At 54.3% G+C, this 18,413-nt stretch overlaps 1 protein-coding gene across 1 annotated transcript in view; it reads right to left on the bottom strand.

Moving 5' to 3' along the window:
- Nucleotides 1-18,413, bottom strand: part of RASSF5 (Ras association domain family member 5) — a 73,505-nt gene that overhangs the window by 36,963 nt on the left and 18,129 nt on the right. The window contains exon 2 of the mRNA XM_019976771.2: nt 9,019-9,140. Within this exon, the coding sequence (XP_019832330.2) occupies nt 9,019-9,140 (122 nt within the window). The remainder of the gene's footprint in view (nt 1-9,018; nt 9,141-18,413) is intronic.

Raw genomic sequence — 18,413 nt, 5'->3', positions numbered from 1 at the left:
TGGGATCACTGACAACTTCGGCCAGCACTTCTGGTTTCTAGAGCGTGGAGGGAAATCTGTGGTGGGGGGTGGCTGGGGACTGGCCCTTTCCTTTGGCAGCTGTGGATGGGCTGGCAACAAATGAGATAGAAGTGTAAAATGTATTCGATTGATCCAAAAGAAGGAAGAAAAGGAAACAAAGAACAAATAGGGTGAATAGAAAACAAACAGCAAGATGATAGACTTCAAATCTAATTATATCAATAACCACATTAAATGCAAATGAACTAAATAACTCAAAGAGCAGAGATGATCCAATTGGATTAAGAAAAACAAGATCTGACTACTTGCTTTCTGTGACATGACCTTTACATATAAAGACACAAATAGTCTAAAATAAAAGGATGGATAAAGAAATAACATGCTAATGGTAATCAAAAGAACGCCGCAGTGGCTATATCAACATCAGACAAAGTCGATTTCAGAACAAAGAATATTGCCAAAGATAAAGAAGTTTATTTCATAATGAAAAAGGTCAATTAATCCAGAGACTGTAATAATGTTAAGTGTTTACGTACTGAATGATGGAGCTTCAAAGTACAAGATAGAATTGGAAGGAGAAGTGGCCAAATCTACAATTAGAGTTGGAGATTTCAACACCCCTTTCTCAATAATTGATAAAAGAAGCAGACAGAGCACATGGTGTGCCTCAACAAATGTTAGCTAACGTGGGTATCACAATTCAGCCTGATAAACCTTTAGAGCGTTTCACAGGAGACCCAGGGCCAGAATCCCTGGAGAGGCGCGCACGCATCTATCGGGAGTGCTCCTAAGGAAGCCCCAGCCTCTGCAGAGGCAGACCCGGTCCCCGCGGGTCTTCCCTTCCGGCTCCGGGGCTCCCCCGTGTGGCGGCTCTGGGTTCGGCGTGTGGCGCGGCGCTGGGGGCTGGGGCATCCTCCTGAAGGGTTCGGAGAAGCGAGCCCTCGGCAGGGGCAGGGCAGGGCAACGGAGGTGCGGCCGCGGAGACAGGACAGGGCCGGGAGGCAGGAAACCCGGCTCTCCAGACCAGCTGGGTCACCGCTCCGTGCCTGCGGGGGGCCGTGGGAGGCGATTGCAGCGGGCGTCCTGCGAGGAGAGGACCGCGGGGGGCTGCCAGGGGCGGCGGGGCGGGGGACACGCGGAGAAAGTCTGGGCGGCCCGACCGGGAGGGCTGAAAGGCCAGCCGGCCAGCCCCCGTCCCTTGGTGAAGGCGGACACGGTCTCGAGTCCTTTTATCAACAGAGCAGAGCAATAAGAGGCCGCAAAGAAGGGGATAATCGTGTCTTGTAGCGAGAGTGCCCAGCAAACCACAAAACCATAGTGTCCTGGGTTTATGTCCAGGAGAAGAATGCATCTTTCTGGTATTGTGGAGAGTAGGCAGAGCCAGACAGTGAAGGGTTTTGTGTGCTAATCCAGATTCAGGCTGACTTTGAGGGTAATAGGAAGCTGTCCGGGGCTTCCATCACAGGGCGACATGATAAAAAAAAAATCCAGTAAGGCTGTTGAAGGCACAGGGACGGCCCTGGAATGTTACCTGGTGATACCAAGCCACAGAACCACCATCGCTCAGAGGAGAAACCTGAGGCTCAGGGAAGCTAAGAGTCTTGTGCCCGTCACACGTCCACAATGTCATCTGCACAGTCTGAATTAGAACCGGGCTCTCCTGTCATCCAGGCCAAGAGTCCTTCTTTTAAGAAAACAGGTATTACCTTTTAGAAATATTACACTAGAACCATCTGGACAGCATCGGGTTATTCAAATAGCCCCGAAGCAAAGGGCAAAAGTCAAGGGTTCTCTCACTCTACCCTGGTCACCCCCCACCCCCTCCCAAGGTGAAATATCTTCCAGCAGTTGGCTGGGTGCCCTGCAGGCCCTCACTCTCACACACATTTACACACACACACACATGTACAAGGTACAAATTGATTGTCTTTATGTACCACTGAGTGACTTGTCTCTGTTGGCACCATCCCTTGTCAGTACACGCAGATCCACGCCTCCTTTGGAAAACCACATGGGTCTTAGTGCCAGTGGCTGGAATTTCCTTCCTGGTACCCCTACAGTTCTCTCCACTGATCACAGTGCCCAGGAGGCAGTGGCTGGACCCAGTGCACTGGTATTTGGGGAGAGCAGTCTCTGCTGCCCACTGAGGGCAGCGGAGAGGACTTTAAAGCAATGCCTGGCTCTATCATTACATGTGGAAGGAATCTGAGACAGTCCTTAGGCATGCTGCTTTTTTCATTTTAGAGATTAAATATTAATTATGTGTATCAGGAAAAAAAAAATCCTAAGTACATGAATGGTGATTCAAGGACTGAAACTTTTCCCTGTAACATAAGTTTAAGTTTAATAAAAGAAATCTATTTGAAGAGGAATATTAAGTAAAGAGTAGCACAGGTGGATTATTGATATGGCCAGAGTCCTCGCTGTGGGAAGCGCCTGGGCGAAGTTTGGGGACTGCAGCGGGACAGGCTGGACTCGCCTGGGGGAGGTTTGGGAACTGCAGCGGGACGGGCTGGACTCGCCTGGGGGAGGTTTGGGGACTGCAGCGGGACGGGCTGGACTCGCAGACTGGGACAGAGAGCCTCGTTTCTGAATCCTGCTCCTGGGTTCTGGGGTGCCACCAGGAGCGGGGGAATCTGGGCCCGATGGACAGAAGATCGCATCGCTGGCCGCAAGAGAGTTGAGCGGGAGGGAGAGTGCTGCTGTTTTTGTCTTGTCACCTGTGCCTTCCACGTGCCAAGGAAAGGGGCACCAAAGGCCGGGCACAGAGCTGCCACGTCCCTCTGGGCAGCAGCAGGTCCTGGTAAGAATCCACAGCTGTGGGCAAGGGCTTCCGCTCTCGGGTAGGCATGGAAAGGACCAAGCCAAACCAGCAGAGGTCTCACTTCGTCCGGAGGGCACTGGGGAGCCCCTGGGATTCTTTCATCACAGGGGGACGGGGTAAGAGCAACTTTCGCACCACCGGAAGGGTAAAGTCTTCGGGGCATGCCCCCAAACAAGGGAACTGCAGCAGTTCTGGCAAGGTATTGTGGTCTTCAGCTGATGGCAACCACGCCCTCTAGGAAACAGCCTTAAACTGAAGAGGGGATCTGGGCGGACTTGAAGGGATTTGCTTGGTCAGCAAAGGGTGCCCAAGAGAAAAGTCAGTCATCCCAGACCTTGGTGATCTCCAAGGAGAGACTGACAAAGGCATGGGAAGCTCGCAGCCACGCCTCCTCTGTTTCTCCACCTGGGAGAGACGTGCACAACCCACAAGCCTTCTGAGTGCAGCTGGGACTCTAAGCCCGTTCCCACCCCCTAAACACCCGCCCCGTCTTCCCTCCTCCCCACCTCTGTCTGGCATGGCAGAGAGAAGACAGCCTGAACCTGGGATTACTGCTTTTCAAAGGTTGAGGCCAAACACTTATCGACAGGATGATCTCAACTGTGTTTTGAAAAATGTATGAATGCACAGGAAGAAAATGTAAAAATGTTAACGAACAGTGGTTCCTTCTGGATGGAGGAAGATCAATGATTTTTCTTTTCCTTCAACAGCAGAGCGGAGAAATGCCACCAGGCCAAGACCTCCTAACAGTCATGTGTCTCCAAACTGGCAGAGCTCTGATCAGGGCCCTCCCCACCCCCTGAAAATCCCCTCCCCCCCCCTGCCCGAAAATGGCACTCGAACATTTGGATAGCTCAGACCAGGTGACGAGGCCAAGGTGAACGCAAAGCTCCATCCTGGTATGCAACAGAAAATCGAGCCAAGGCGGAAATCAGCACAAACAGGCTTTTTAGAAAAGGCGAGTGAGGCTGGAGCAGGGCCCAGGTTTTATTGATAGAAGGCTAGGTGCTGCTCCAGTTGTGCTGAAGCACGCAGCCGGGCCTGTCCAAGGCAAACACTGCAGCCCAACCCAGCTGGCCCCGGAGCAAACCCCACTGAGCAAACCCCACTCCAGGCTGGCTGCCATGGGGGCTGCTCGGCACCCACGAGGGGCTCTTGGCTCCTTCTGTATTTTTGTGGTGGTTCTGCTCTAGACACAGCCCTGATTCAGTTTGTCAGAAAATTCCAAGGTTGACACGTCTCCCCAACAGAAGGAGGGGAGTCACTCTCCTCCCAAATACTCAGACTTGGAAACACCTGCTCACTGTTGAAATTCTGAGGATGAGACAGGCATCCAGCAAACTCCAGGCCCTGCTCTGGGGCTTCCTGCCCCCCTCCCCCCACCTCTCCCCCTGCCCCACCCCGCCCTGGCACTTGAGAGTGCTGGCTAAGTGGGGTTTAGTTTGGGTTTCTCAAACTGCACTGTTCACATTTGGATCTAGATGATTCTTTGTTGTGCGGGTGGTGAAATGGGGTGGGGGGCTTTCCTGTACAACTGGAATCATTTAGCAGCACCCCAGGCCTCTGCCTACTGGGTGCTAGTAGCCTCCTCCAAGCTGTGTCTGCTAAAAATGTCTCCAGTCCCTGCCCATGACCCAGTGGAGAGGGGAGGGCAAAACCACCCCCATCTGAGACCTGCTGCTCCAGAGGGAGAAACCGAGACTCAAAGTAGAAGCCCAGGATGTAGTGGGCTGGGCAGGCTCGAGGAGAACAGAAAGCAGACAGACTTGGAAGTTCCCAATGGAAAAGAAAGTGGGGGAAATAGTCTAAGATATTTAGAAGACGTTGCTCTATTGTGGGCTATGTAACTTCCCTCCTCTACCTTCTAAAGAAAGTCTTCCACAAAAGTCTGCATCATTCACCAGGGCTTGGGGGTCAGATTTGTCTCCCTTCCTTTTCTCACCCTGGACGGGGCACGGCTCTCCCGAGAGGTCTGGTTACATGCAGACTCTGGTATAGACAGCTCCAATTCTGAAGCGTGTGGAGGATGTACAAAAGTTTTCTTCTCATACTAAATACATGAGTTACTTGAATCTGTTTAGGAATCGGACATTCCTCCACGATGAATGAAGTTGATCCAAATGTATTACTTGTCCCTTCTTTTTTTAAAAAAATAATTTTTATTGATTTATTTATGGCCATGCTGGGTCTTCACTGCTGCGCTAACTTTTCTTTAGTTGTGGCAAGCGGCAGGGACTCTCTAGCTGGACTCCTTCTCGTTGCCGGGGCTCCTCTGGTTGTGGAGCACGGGCTCCAGGGCACGGGAGCTGCAGCGGTTGTGGCTCCCAGGCTCCAGAGCACAGGCTCAGTAGTTGTGGTGCCCTGGCTTAGTTGCCTCACTGCATGTGGGATCTTCCTGGATCAAGGATCAAGCCCGTGTCTCCTACATTGGCAGGTGGATTCTTTACCACTGAATCACCAGGGGGCCTTTCTTATGGGCAACTTCCAATCAGCAGCACTTCACACATTTTAAACCAGGACAGGTCTATCTCAAGGACATTTGTAAGCTCTCATTAGTATGCTCATCTATTGAAACGAATACCTTAGAGCGTTTCAAAATAATCACCTTGCACTGATTCATTACAACGTGGCCAAGAGGAGGAACTGCTAAACTGCTGTCACCAGATACTGGTGCATCCAGATAAATAAACGCTCTGTTACATAAACAATGTGCACGCATGCCAAGTTGCCTCAGTTGTGTCCAACTCTGTGCGACCCTGTGGACCATAGCCCGCCAAGCTCTTCTATCCATGGGATTCTCCAGGCAAGAATAATGGAGTGGGTGGCCACGCCCTCCTCCAGGGGATCTTCCTGACCCAGGGATCAAACCTACATCTCTTAGGTCTCCTGCACTGGCAGGCAGGTTCTTTACCATCAGCACCATCTGGGAAGCCCCATATAAGCTATGTACCACACTGTAATCTAGTGATCCAGAGAGCTGAGGGCCTGCACCAATGATCTTATCAATAGTGCATTTCTCAGGCAAAGTGCACATCTTTATGTCATCTTCCGTGATACAGCCAGCCTTCACCACCCACTATGCCTCGATGGCAATTGAAAAGTGAAAGTCACTCCAGTCCATGGGATTTTCCGGGCAAAGGTACTGGAGTGGGTTGCCATTTCCTTCTCCAGAAAGTTGCTCAGTCGTGTCCGAATCTGTGACCCCAGGGACTCTATAGTCCATGGAATTCTCCAGGCCAGAATACTGGACTGGGTAGCCTTTTCCTTCTCCAGGGGATCTTCCCAACCCAGGGATCGAATCCAGGTCTTTCCTTCTCCAGGGGATCTTCCCAACCCAGGGATCGAATCCAGGTCTCCCTCATTGCAGGCGGATTCTTTACCACCAGCTTTACTGGTAAAAAGTGACAGGCAGTTTTCCTGCTGAAAAAATGTTTTGATGATCTACACTGATTCATCGTATCAATGTACTGGTTTCTTCCAAAGCCAGGAAGCCTCAGACAGGCAGCAGCAGTGAAACTGGGCTGAATCATAGCTTTTCTCACTGTTCAGCATGCCCTCCATAATCCTAGGTTAATACAGACACAGTGTCATCCTCGGGGCCTTTGCCGTGATATCCAATGAATGGTAGGGGCACATACAGCATGAGATGGTCTGGACTGTACAGCTCCACATAATACGTGTGTTCATCTTCCTTGACGTGTTTAAGTTATTTCTATGTTGCCACTGATTGCGGATGGAGTACAGGACAACCTCCTTTTCATACTCTGTGAATTTCCAAGACACTATGTCACAAGGGCTGGCAGCTTGTTCTAGGAGTATTTGTGCTGAGTGTAGAACTCCACAGCTCTGTTCGTGATGCCCGGGACTGAGACTGGGACGACACCTCCCACCGGCCCACCGTCACAGGGGGGATGGCGGGCTGCCCCACGGCTCGGGCTCCCGGTGTCTCGGTCCAGCCCCGGCCACGGGGCGATGGAGCAGTGGAAAGGGGAGGCCAGGTGCCTTGGTGTCTGCAAGTTTCTCCCAGAGACACAGGCTTTTAGAACTGATTTCATATCATTTTAATAAAAGTATGCGTCATATTTGCCCCCTGAACTGCTTTCCCAGTGGGAGGAAAGGCCTGGGGAATAGCAGCAGGGAGGCTGGTAGCACCCATGGGTGGACCCGGCGACTGAACATGGTTGAGCAGGTACATCATGGCTAGAGAAAGCATGTGTGGGTGGCGAGTCCGGGGACCTGGGACTGGACCCCAGTTCCCCAGGCCCACTCGTACTCTCTTGAGGAAATAACCAGTCATCCAGCATCTGTGTTGTCTCTCATGACACCCAGGGCTTTGCCCTCAGAAACCGGGGGTTTATTCAAAGTGCTGCTCCTACTGGACTGTATCAAGTCAAGTAGGACTGTACTGGGACTTGACTGTAAGTCCCCAGCATTCCTGGGCTTGGCACATGGTCTACATTCAAAACATATTTGTTAAATAAATAAATAGATGACGTCCTGGGACACTCCTTATTTCCTTGACCAACAACCTTCGACTCATACACTACGGCTTAGAGGCAATGTCACCTCCTCTGGGAAGTATTCCCTGATTTCTCCCAACAGAAACAGCCACACTTCCTGTGCACTGTATACTCAGAACACTTGATTCATACTTTTATTGAAACATGTATCACAGTATATACTATTTGGTTGTGTTTTGCCTCCCCTGCCAGAATGTAAGCTCTCTGAGGATCCCCACTCTTACCAGTGCTTGGCACATAGCAGGTAAATCAATGTGTGTTCAATGCAGGAATTAAAAACAAGGCTCTCCTGTCTCCCTCCCAAAGGCTTGACATCAAAGGTCGAATACATCCTGGTTCAAGTGCCTCGGCAAAGCCCAGAATCAAGAACTGCTTTGGGCATCAACTTCCTGGTTCTCTGACACAGGGAAACACTTGTGTAATCCCTCTGAAGCTGGCCTGGTCTGGCTGGCTGGCTGGCAGGACAACGCACTGAGAAGCCTCAGTGCCAGCGCCCCCGCTACCCCAGGGCTACGAGACTTCAGAGGACCCTCAGGAGCTTTCCCTGGGACTCCCGCCCCCACCCATACCGCACCCCATGGCTGGAGCCCTAGCACAAGGCAGGCTCCGTGCCTGGGTGGACTACAGGGCACTTCTCGAGAGCATCAGGCTTCCCTGAGCCTTCCACCCTGTTCCATGCCCCCAGCCCCTTGGCAAGGGGTGTGCCACCCTGCGGTTTATCACAAGAAGCATATCCTTGGTCTCTCTCCATTTCCAGCACAGAGTTCCAAAAACCCTTGGAACTTCCTAAGTACAGAGAGCAAGAAAGATGTTTCCTATGTTGATGAGGTGACTTTGGACCCCACCTAAGGAGAACCTACCAAGTGTCAGAGGTAGGAACTTTCCCTCCCAGCCCCCAGGCCTCTGGGAGTGGGGAGGGGCTGGAGGATGAATCGGTTGCCAGTGGCCCGGAATTGATCAGTCATGTCTGTGTAATGAAGCCGCCGTAAAACCCCAAAAGGATGGGGCTGGAGAGCTGTGTGGGTGAACACAGGGATGTGTGGAGAGAGCAGGGCTGGGAGAGGGCATGGAAGCTCTGTGTCCCTCCTGCCTACTTTGCCTTCTGCATCTCTTCGATCAGGATGTTCCCATTACATCCTTTTATAATAAACTGGTAATCTAGTGGGCCAAAGATGCCTCTGAGTTCTGTGAGCTGCAGTGGCAAAGTAACTGAGCCCCAGGAGGGGGCTGTGGAAACCTGGATCTGTAGCCAGTGGGTCAGGGGCACGGGTGAGAGCACGGCCTTGAGATCGGTATCTGGAGTGGTGATCGCAGAAGTGCCAGAATGGGGCTGAGTTGGAGGACTCAGTGCAGCGGAGGATTGCTTTGGCGGTGTAGCCACCTGCCCCCCGCCCCATGAACTGGGTGAAGAATCTGAGTGTGTGCCATGGACCTCATCTGGCGAGAACGGGACCCCGACATCCGGAGAGAACGGAACCCCGACACCCGCCGAGAAGGGGACGCCGACACCCGGTGACAATGGGACCCGGCGAGAACGCGACGCCGACATACGGCAAATGTGGAATACCCGTGCACCTCCCACTCACCAGCGCTCGTGGGGGTGAGGGGAGCCCGGACCCTCAGAGGTCAAACCCCGCGGTCCGTGCTGCCTACCTGGCTGAAGGTCACAGCGAGGGTGCTCTCTGGAGACGGTCTGTCCCGGTTGGCGCCATCCTGCTGAGTGCAGTCCAGCTGGATCAGGCTGCGGCACTCCGGGTGGCAGGTGAATTTACAGTCTGGAGGGAGAGAACCGCAGGGGGATTAGTGGCCAGAGAAATGCCCTGGGGGCAGCATGTGGCTCCCAGAGGGAAGGGCGCTCAGGAGGGAAGCGGAGGCCAGAGGAGGGGAGACCCCCGGGGGGATGGGGGAGTGTTGCCGGCTTCCCACCCCACCGTGCAGGTGGAGGTGAGGAGGTGCTTTACCGGTCACAGACTGCTCCCACCTCTGCTGTTGCCTGTGGCCCTGCGACCGTTATTACTGCTGCATTACAGAGGGGAAACTGGGGCTGGGGGATTTGATGACTTTCTCTTAGGTCATCTGCCTTCAGGCTGGTGCGCTCTCTACTAATTTCTCTTGTCCCGTTGCTATCATCAACGGGAACGGCTGTCACCTGTCTCTGACCCTACCCCATCTAGAAATGTGTCATAGAAATGTGTCAGCTTCTCTAACCCGGCTGACACAGCCTACAGTCAGCATCCCAAACTAGGTTCCTCAGGGAAAACCTCACCTTTATTTCCTAAACAATGTTCACATCTAGAGTTGAGAAGGGCGTAGGGGAATACCTTCAAGATAGGGAAGCTGAGGCTCAGAGAGGTAAAGCGAGGTGCCCAACGACACACAGCTCACTGGCCAAGCCACAGCTGCCTCTCTGGAACCTCCCGGGCACAAAGGAGGTGAAGCTGAAAAGGGCAGGAGGCAGCAAGGCTGGGACCAGTGAGGGGATGCGGTGTATGGAGGATGGGAGCGAAACAGGACGGCAGCAAGAGAAGGGAGCACACGCCCATGAGCAGTGCCCCGATCTGAGGCTGGCTCCCCCAGACGGGCAGTGCCCCGATCTGAGGCTGGCTCCCCCAGACGGGCAGTGCCCCGATCTGAGGCTGGCTCCCACAGACGGGCAGTGCCCCGATCTGAGGCTGGCTCCCACAGACCTGAGGCTGGCTCCCCCAGATGGGCAATGCCCCGATCTAAGGATGGGTCCCCCAGAATGAGCAATGCACCGATCTGAGGCTGGCTCCCCAGAATGAGCAGTGCCCCGATCTGAGGTCGGCTCCCCCAGACGGGCAGTGCCCCCATCTGAGGCTGGCTCCCACAGAATCCGCTGGGCCTGCCGGGGTCACCTGTCCTGCAGGTGCCACAGCTCAGCTGGAAGGCCCAGCTGGGGAGGCGGCCAGTGTCCGTGAGAAGGCTGTCTGATGGTGACGTGGGTGTGTGGGGTGGGCATGACAACCTGGGCCCATCTGGGTAACCTGGGGACGAGGAAAGCTTCTGATTGATGAAGGCTCGGCCTTCTTCCTTTCAACAAGCTCCAGAACCTCGGCACATTGGGACTGCCTTCTTTAAAAAAAAAATTATTGAGGACTTGTGTGGTTGTGTTGGATCTTACGTGCGGCTCTCAGGGTCTTCCTCGTGTCCTGTGGGATGTTTTGAGGCACGCAGACTCTCTAGGTACGGCGTGCTGGCTTCAGTAGCTGTGGCACACATCCCAGGGATGCGGGATCCTCGCCCCCCAGCCGGGGATTGAACCCACGTCCCCTGCACTGCAAGGACTCCTAACTGCTGGGACACCAGGGGAGTCCTTGGACGGTCTTCTTAAAGCTGCTGAAGCGCTCTGCCTGGGGCTGATGGTGGAGGTGGGTCTCCTCTTCTCCCCAGGCTCTCGGCGGGGGGCGGGGCGGCATTTGGAGTGAGACCACCACTCTCTTCAAGCCACCACCTTCTCTTCTGTCCCCAAAGATTGAGCGCAGGGACCACCCCCATTGGACAGTTTCTGCTGTTGATGCCACAGCGTAGCACCTGGGAATTCCAGAACTCTGCCGCCTTCTGACTCCACACTCTGAAGTCCTGAGCACCCTCCAGGATGGCGCTTAGCCCTGCTGCTCACCTCCCCCGTGCACGCAGCCAGGCCCACCACACCGCCTCCTCCTTCAGAGCCCACCCAGGCCTTCCTGGCCCTCCTCCACGGAAGCGGTCTCGCCTGCGCAGGGGCTGCGTGGAGCCTGCTCGGAGCCACGCACCATACCCCTCCCAGCACCCCCATGCATTCCTGGGCCCCCAGAGGATTCCTGCCCAGTGTGAGGACGACCTCACCCCTGGCAGGGTGGAAGGCAGCAGGGAGGGTGTGCAGGCCGAGTCTCCGCTGCCCGCGGTGCCCAGAAACGCCAGGGCTTCGATAAGGGAGCCCCGAGGCCAGGGCCCACAGAGAAGCCTTGCTCCGGGCTCCACTCCCAGGACACATCTGTGCAGCTCCCGGAGGGCTCAGAGCGTGAAGGATGCTCCGGAGCTGCCAGCTGGTGGGAGCCTGCCAGCTCTGCCCTGAGGGAGGGCTGCCCTGGCTCCCAAAGGCGAGAGCATCTGAACAGAGGACACAGCCTGCAGTCTCTTCTTTCAGCTGTGCCCTGCCAACTCAGGCACTCTGTCCACCTGCGCACCGCCATCTCTCCATGCCTATCTCTCACTGACACACACACGCTCTGAAAAGAGCACCGAAACCACACAGAGGTTTACTTATTTTTTTCTTATGGGTCTGATGCTGAGCTGGACAGAGCCAGGGAACAGAAGAGTCCAGGCGCAGTGGTTCAGGATTTTATAAAAAGCACACTTGAACACCAGTGGAGTCTGTCCCATCAGACCATGGAATCACAGACCGGAGCAAAACTACCAAAGCACGTCTTGATATTTCCTGGCCCCTGGAAACGCTAAGCCCAGGGCTTAGCAGAGGTGAAGTCAGAGTCCTCAGGCCCTTCTGCGCACCAGAAGCGGACCCCACCAGCACAGCCAGCAGCCGGCAGGCCCCCGGGGCTCTGAGTACCGACAGTCACGAGGCTGCAAAGGCAGGGCCGTGTTCCACCAGGGCCTAGCACTTCAGCCCTCACGGGCCATCTTTCCCCCGAGACAGAAGGAAAGATGGCGGAGCACCCCCAGACAGGCCCTTCTCCAAGGAGGGGCCCGTGTGTCCGGATGGGGAAGGGCTCCTGGGGCACCCTCAGACCCAGGCCTTGCTGGATTCCTTGCTGCTCTAACAAAGCACCACCCACCAGGTGGCTTAGGACTGAAATTTATTCTCTCGCAGTTCTGGAGGCTAGCAGTCTGAAATCAAGTTGTCAGGAGGGTCACGCTCCTCCTGGAGACTGCAGGAGGACGCTTCCTTGCCTCTTCCCGGCTTCTGGGAGTGTGCTGGCAAGATCTCTGGTGTCCCTCGGCCTGTAGCTGCAGGACTGCACTCTCTGCCTCCATCTCTGAGTCCAGCCTCCTTCCGTTTCCCCATAGCACAGGACAGGTCCCAAGGGCCTGCTGTCCCCATGGGCTGTGTCTGCACCCGGTCACCTTCATGTGACGCCAGTCGTATCGGGTTAGGGGACTCTCCTACTGGAGCACGACCTCCTCCTGTGCTGTGCTTAGTCGCTCAGTCGTGTCCGACTCTGTGTGACCCCATGGACTGTAGCCCACCGCGCTCCTCTGTCCATGGGGATTCTCCAGGCAACAACACTGGAGTGGGTTGCCATGCCCTCCTCCAGGAGGTCTTCCTGACCCAGGGATTGCCCAGGTCTCCCACACTGCAGGAAGATTCTTTACCCTCTGAGGCAGACCTCTTCCTGACTAATTACGCTTGCTACTAACTTGTTTCCAAACAAGTTCACATTCTGACGTACTGGGATGAGAACTGCAGCATGTTTGTAGGTGTGGGGGATATAATTCAACCCATAGCACAAACCCTGGGCAGAATTAAGAACCCAGAGCCCTCAGTCTCAAACAGAGGGGGTTCCTCACAGACCCAAGGGGTCAGTGCAGCCTGGCAGAGGAAGGAGCAGGTGGAGAGCTGAGCCAAGGCCAGGACCTCCACCACCTCCACCGGCCCCGCTTCTGGCCTTCTGGGTCCCTGAAGGTCACACCAAAGGGCACCGTCCCCAGCGAGGGGGTCAGGTCCAGAGGCCATGGCAAACGAGTCCCAAGATGCATCTTTCTTCCACTTTACCCCAGAGGAGGTGAACTCTGCCTGGAACATTTTGGAGATTGTTTTCCAAGATACAAAAGCTACAAACCTCCCTTTAGTCCCCAGGGCTGCCAAAGTTAGTTCTTGCCTGACCCCAGTTGCCAAATGCACACACACGCACACACACACACAGGCACACAGGCCTACATAGAGGCTAATTTTTCTCAACCAGATGAATTCTGTTGATAAGAAACCCATCAGGCCCTTTCACCCCAGGCTTGTAAGCAAGATCTCAAGACAGCAAGGAGCTGGTCCGCTTTACTCTCCCTCCCCCGGCCGGAGCCGGGATGTGGGGTGAGGGCGGGCAGGCTCCTGGGACTCAGAGCCTGGTTACAGCGCGCCCACAGGCCTCCCAGCGGTCACTCCCAGGTCAGTGAAGAGCAGCTTCTCACCCCGTGACCAGAGCCACTTCCGAGGCCAGTGGGGGAGCGTAGCAGCCTCTGAGTCTATGAGCTCTGTCTCTGTCCTCTGGGTACCCCAGGCCTTCCTGGACAAGGTCAGCCTCGGAACAAACTAACCACTTCCCCCCGTTCTCCTTGGGACCTGTCCTGTGCTATGGGAAAATGGAAAGAGGGTGGACTTGGGGCAAGTACCTGCTTTACAGTGCTGCTAAGAGCATTAAATGAGGTAATTATGTAAATCATAACACCTGGCGCAAACTAAGAGATCGATAAATAGTAACTATTTTTATTAAGTGGCTAAAACCCAAGTCGGCCTCCCCAGCGGTCACGGCCCCTGGCGTCCGCATCCCGGAAGCCCGTCTGTGCTCCAGGCATCAGTGTCACTGACCTCCCCCAAGACCCACTGCGTCCTGACACAAAGGTCCGGACGCATCCTCACGTGACTCTTTGTGACCTGCCAGGCTCCTCTGTCCATGGATTCTCCAGGCAAGAATACTGGAGTGGGTTGCCCTGCCCGCCTCCAGGGTATCTTCCCGATCCAGGGACTGAACTCCACCTCCGGCATTGGCAGGCAGGTTCTTTACCACGGAGCCACCTGGGAAGTCCCTCAGACCCCCACTGCGCCCCCTCCTCAGGCTGAGCAGGGGAGAGCCCAGCCTCAACCCCCCGCACAGGTGAGGCGCCAGCTGCACACAGAGCCTGAGACGGGCAAGCCTCCCCACCTCAGGGAGGCACCTCTGCCTACCTGAGCTGTCTCTCCTCCCTGCATTCCTACCCAGCCCCTCCAATATTTGAACTTCTAAAATCTTGCTTTAGTTTCAGAAGAGAAAGTTGCTAACCAAGGTTGATAACTTTTAGTATTAAAGAGGATGTGGGTACATGAGAAGGTTCTTGCCTTCTTGGTGGTACCAGTTTCCTGCAGGAATATGTATTTATCTGTCTCTAAATATGTCTCCACAAAAAGGTTCATCACACAGTTGTTCATGCCAACAAAATACTAGAAATACCCCATATCCATCTACAGGGGGCCAGTTACAGTTACATTTTAAAATGGAATACTATTTAGCCGTTACATAAGATGATGTAGATTCATATTGATCAGTTTGGAAAGAGGTCCACAAGTTTATCACTGAAAGAGAAAAAAGGTTCTGTTTTATGGTCCTGCTTATATAAAAACATACACATACCTACATACACATTATGCACAGAGAGAAATCTGGAAGGTGATATGTTTGCTCTGAGTAATGAGATTTCAAGTGTTTTTCCTCTTTACAGTTCCTAAATTTTGCTTTTGAATTTTTTAAATTGAATCTATATTCTTTACTAATAGAAAAAATACCACCAAAAAATGAACAAAGAAAATTCCTGGACCCACACAGTAATGACAGCAGCTACCAGCATTCACCACCTCCAATGTGCTGGACACTTCACATACATGCTTCCACATGATCAATACTAAGCACGTGTGACATGTGTCTACCCCTATCAGACTTATTCTTTAGAGCAGCTTTAGGTTCACAGCAAAAGTGAGCGGAAGTATATAGAGAGTTCCCGCTGCCCCCAGACATGCACAGCCTCCCCTCACTAACATCCCTGTCCGAGTGGCGCCCTGGTGACAGCTGATGAGGCCTGCTGAGCGGTCACTGTCACCCCGAGTCCACAATTTACGTCAGGGTCCGCCCCCGGTGCTGTGCATCCCGAGGGTTTGGACAAATGGATGACGACATGCACCCAGCACAGCAGGGTCTCACAGCATAGTTTCACCACCCTAAGTATCTCTGTGCTCTGCCTACCCATCCCTTCCTCCTCACTAATCCTCAGTAACCACTGATTTGTTTTTACTGCCTCCGTCGTCTTGTCTTCTCCAGAATGTCCCACACACCCCACAGCCTTTTCAGACCGGCTTCTTTCACTGAGCAGTATGCGTCTAAGGTACCTCCATGTCTTTTCATCTCTTTTAAATTCTGAATGTTAATCCACCGTCTGGATGGACCGCAGTTTCTTTAGGCACTCACCTATGAAGGACATCTTGGTTGCCTCCACGTGCTGGAGGCATGAGTAAAGCCGCTGCAAACACCTGCATGTGGGTCTCCACATGGACGGGAGTTTCCAGTCCCACTGTTCTACTCCTGTTTTAGTGGAGAAGGGAATGGCAGCCACTCCAGCGCTCTCGCCTGGAGAATCCCATGGTTGGAGGAGGCTGGTAGGCTACAGTCCACAGGTCGCAAAAAGCCGGACACAACTGAGAGACTTCACTTTCTTTCTTTCTATAGTTCCTTTTGGAGAAGGAAATGGCAACCACTCCAGTGTTCTTGCCTGGAGAATCCCATGGACAGAGGGGCCTGGTGGGCTACCGTCTATGGGGTTGCAAAGAGTTGGACGTGACTAAGCAACTAACACACACACTCCTATTTTAGACATGAGGAAACTGAGGCTTGGAGAGGTTAAGAGACTTCTCGAGACCCTTGTGGCTAGTGAGTGGCAGAACTGGGGGAGGAAATCCATCACACCTTGCTGCTTTTCAGGAGCCCTACTTTCTGGTACACCGTCCCCTCCACTTGCTCTTGGTCCTCCCTACTCCACACTACTTGATGCCAGGGATGGGCTTCATCAGGGATGGGGGTTAGGGTGACCCAAGGCCAGAAGAGAGCATGGGGCCCAGTGATGTGGGCGAGGGGTGCTTCTTCCTCTGCCCTGGGAGGCAACAGCAAGAACGCTCCTCTCCAAGGCCTCTGCCTTGTCCTGGGAAGTGCCAGTTCACGGCCACCTGGCCTGGAAGAACCTGCCCTGGCCTGTTCCTGCATCCACAGTCCCTTCATCCCTGGGAGATTAGGAGCTACTGGGGCAACAGCCAGAAATCCTGGCACTGAGCTCTTCGCGGAGTACCAGAGAGGCCAGCTCCTCAGTCAAGGTCAAGCCCCACAAGCAGTGGACTCTCCGCCCTCCCCGGTCAGAGTCCCAGGCTCTGCAGCTCTGCTTCCTGTGACACCCAAACAGAGCCCACTGCCGCATCGTGTGCAAAGATGAGGATGGCAGAAGAGCGGCCGGCAATGGACACACTCCCGGAGCACCAAAGTGCACCCACTCGGCAGCTGTAAGTCAGACATTCTCAGGCAAGCCACGTGGCCCCTTAAAGGACACTGTTTAATGTGCATGGTAGAGGTCCTTGGAAAGTGTGAGAAGAGCAAAACACTCAGTTTTGAAGTGCACAAAATCTGGCCTCCAGAGCCACACAGATCAGGGTCTGAGCGCAAGCTCTATTTCTAATTGGTTATGAGATGCCACAATTTCCTCATCTGCACAGTGGAAGTAATGATATCCTCCTTACCAGCAGCTTTGTTGCCAAAATTAGAGTGTGTAAAGCACCCCATGGATGTTCCCTGGTGGCTCAGACGGTAAAGCGTCTGCCTACAATGTGGGAGACCTGGGTTCAATTCCTGGGTCGGGAAGATCTCCTGGAGAAGGAAATGGCACCCCACTCCAGTATTCTTGCCTGGAAAATCCCATGGATGGAGGAACCTGGTTAGGCTACAGTCCATGGGGTCGCAAAGAGTCGGACACGACTGAACGACTTCACTCACTCAAAGCACCCCACAGTGCCTGCACATAGCAGATGCCCAGCAGACAGCAGCTGTCACTTACAACGAAGGGACTCCTGAGCCTGGGAACCAGGATTCCTGTCGACTCAGTGCATGATGTGTGTGCATGCATACCTGCGTGCTGAGTTGCTTCCGTTGTGTCTGACCCTGTGACCCTATGGACTGTAGTCCATCAGGCTCCTCTGTCCCTGGGATTTCCCAGGCAAGCAAACTGGAGTGGGTTGCCATGCCCTCCTCCAGGGGTTCGTCCTGACCCAGGGTTCGAACCCACATCTATGTCTCCTGCCTTGGCAGGCAGGTTGCCAGCCCTCAAATCTCTCAGTCTGGGGTCCTCTTCCAATGTATTAAGTAAGACAAATCATGCAACTCTCCTGTCCCCTAAGTTCCTCCTACCTGCCCCACCTCCCTCCAGCACCGCTTCTGGTGGCCCAGGGAGTGAGGCAGAGTCACGAGAGGATGGTAGTGCCCGACAGAGGGGAGGGAGAGAGGCGGATGGATCCGTCAGCCTTGGAGGTCGGGGGCCACTGCTGGAATCAACAGTCTCTACATTTTTCATACTCCTGGTTAAACGTCTCGTGAGGCTGGCAGCAAGAGAATGGAAACTCCCCACTCCTGGGGTCAGGCGTCCAGCTCAGGACGTCTCCATCTTCACGTTTCCAGGAAGAAACTGGAACCCCAGCCCCCTCCAGGCCGTACAATGCAGTTCCTTGTTTCAGAGGACAGGCCACCGCTGAGCGCACCCAGCACCCCGACCCCAGCCTGGAGGGCCTGGAGACACACAGCTGCCTTCTCACACCACACAGCCCCGGCCACACACACACACACACACACACACACACACACAACCACCCTACAGACTGTGCCGGAATGCAAGCCAGGAAGCCAAAAGGGAGGGCAGTGTCATGGTAGGCTCGACCTGGAAGTCAGGCCTGTGTCCTGGGTCAGAGATGCCAGCCCTCCCACGGACAGGAGACGCGGGCGGCTGGCTGCACTGGGATGTTGTCAAAGAGCCATGAGGGAATGCTCCTTAACACGCTCAAGTCTGGATCAGATGTTGAGTCCCCACGTAAAATGGGAGTTGGGATGAGCGGGCTTCATGGAAAGCAGGGCCCCGGGTCAGGCAAGTCAAGGGAGTGAAGGCACCGGGGGTGGCGCGAGGAGCCGGGGATGAGTTGAGGACACAATGCCGCCTCAAGACCCTGGGCCACCCCCTCCTGCCAAGTGACGCATCGAGGGCGCGTGCGGCAGGGCTGGAGGGGTGACGTGTGCACTCTCAAGCCACCCTTCTGTACTGAAGGG

The sequence above is a fragment of the Bos indicus genome, chromosome 16, assembly GCF_029378745.1.
Source record: "Bos indicus isolate NIAB-ARS_2022 breed Sahiwal x Tharparkar chromosome 16, NIAB-ARS_B.indTharparkar_mat_pri_1.0, whole genome shotgun sequence".
Taxonomy (NCBI): domain Eukaryota; kingdom Metazoa; phylum Chordata; class Mammalia; order Artiodactyla; family Bovidae; genus Bos; species Bos indicus.
This window is presented reverse-complemented; position numbering and strand designations above follow the sequence as displayed.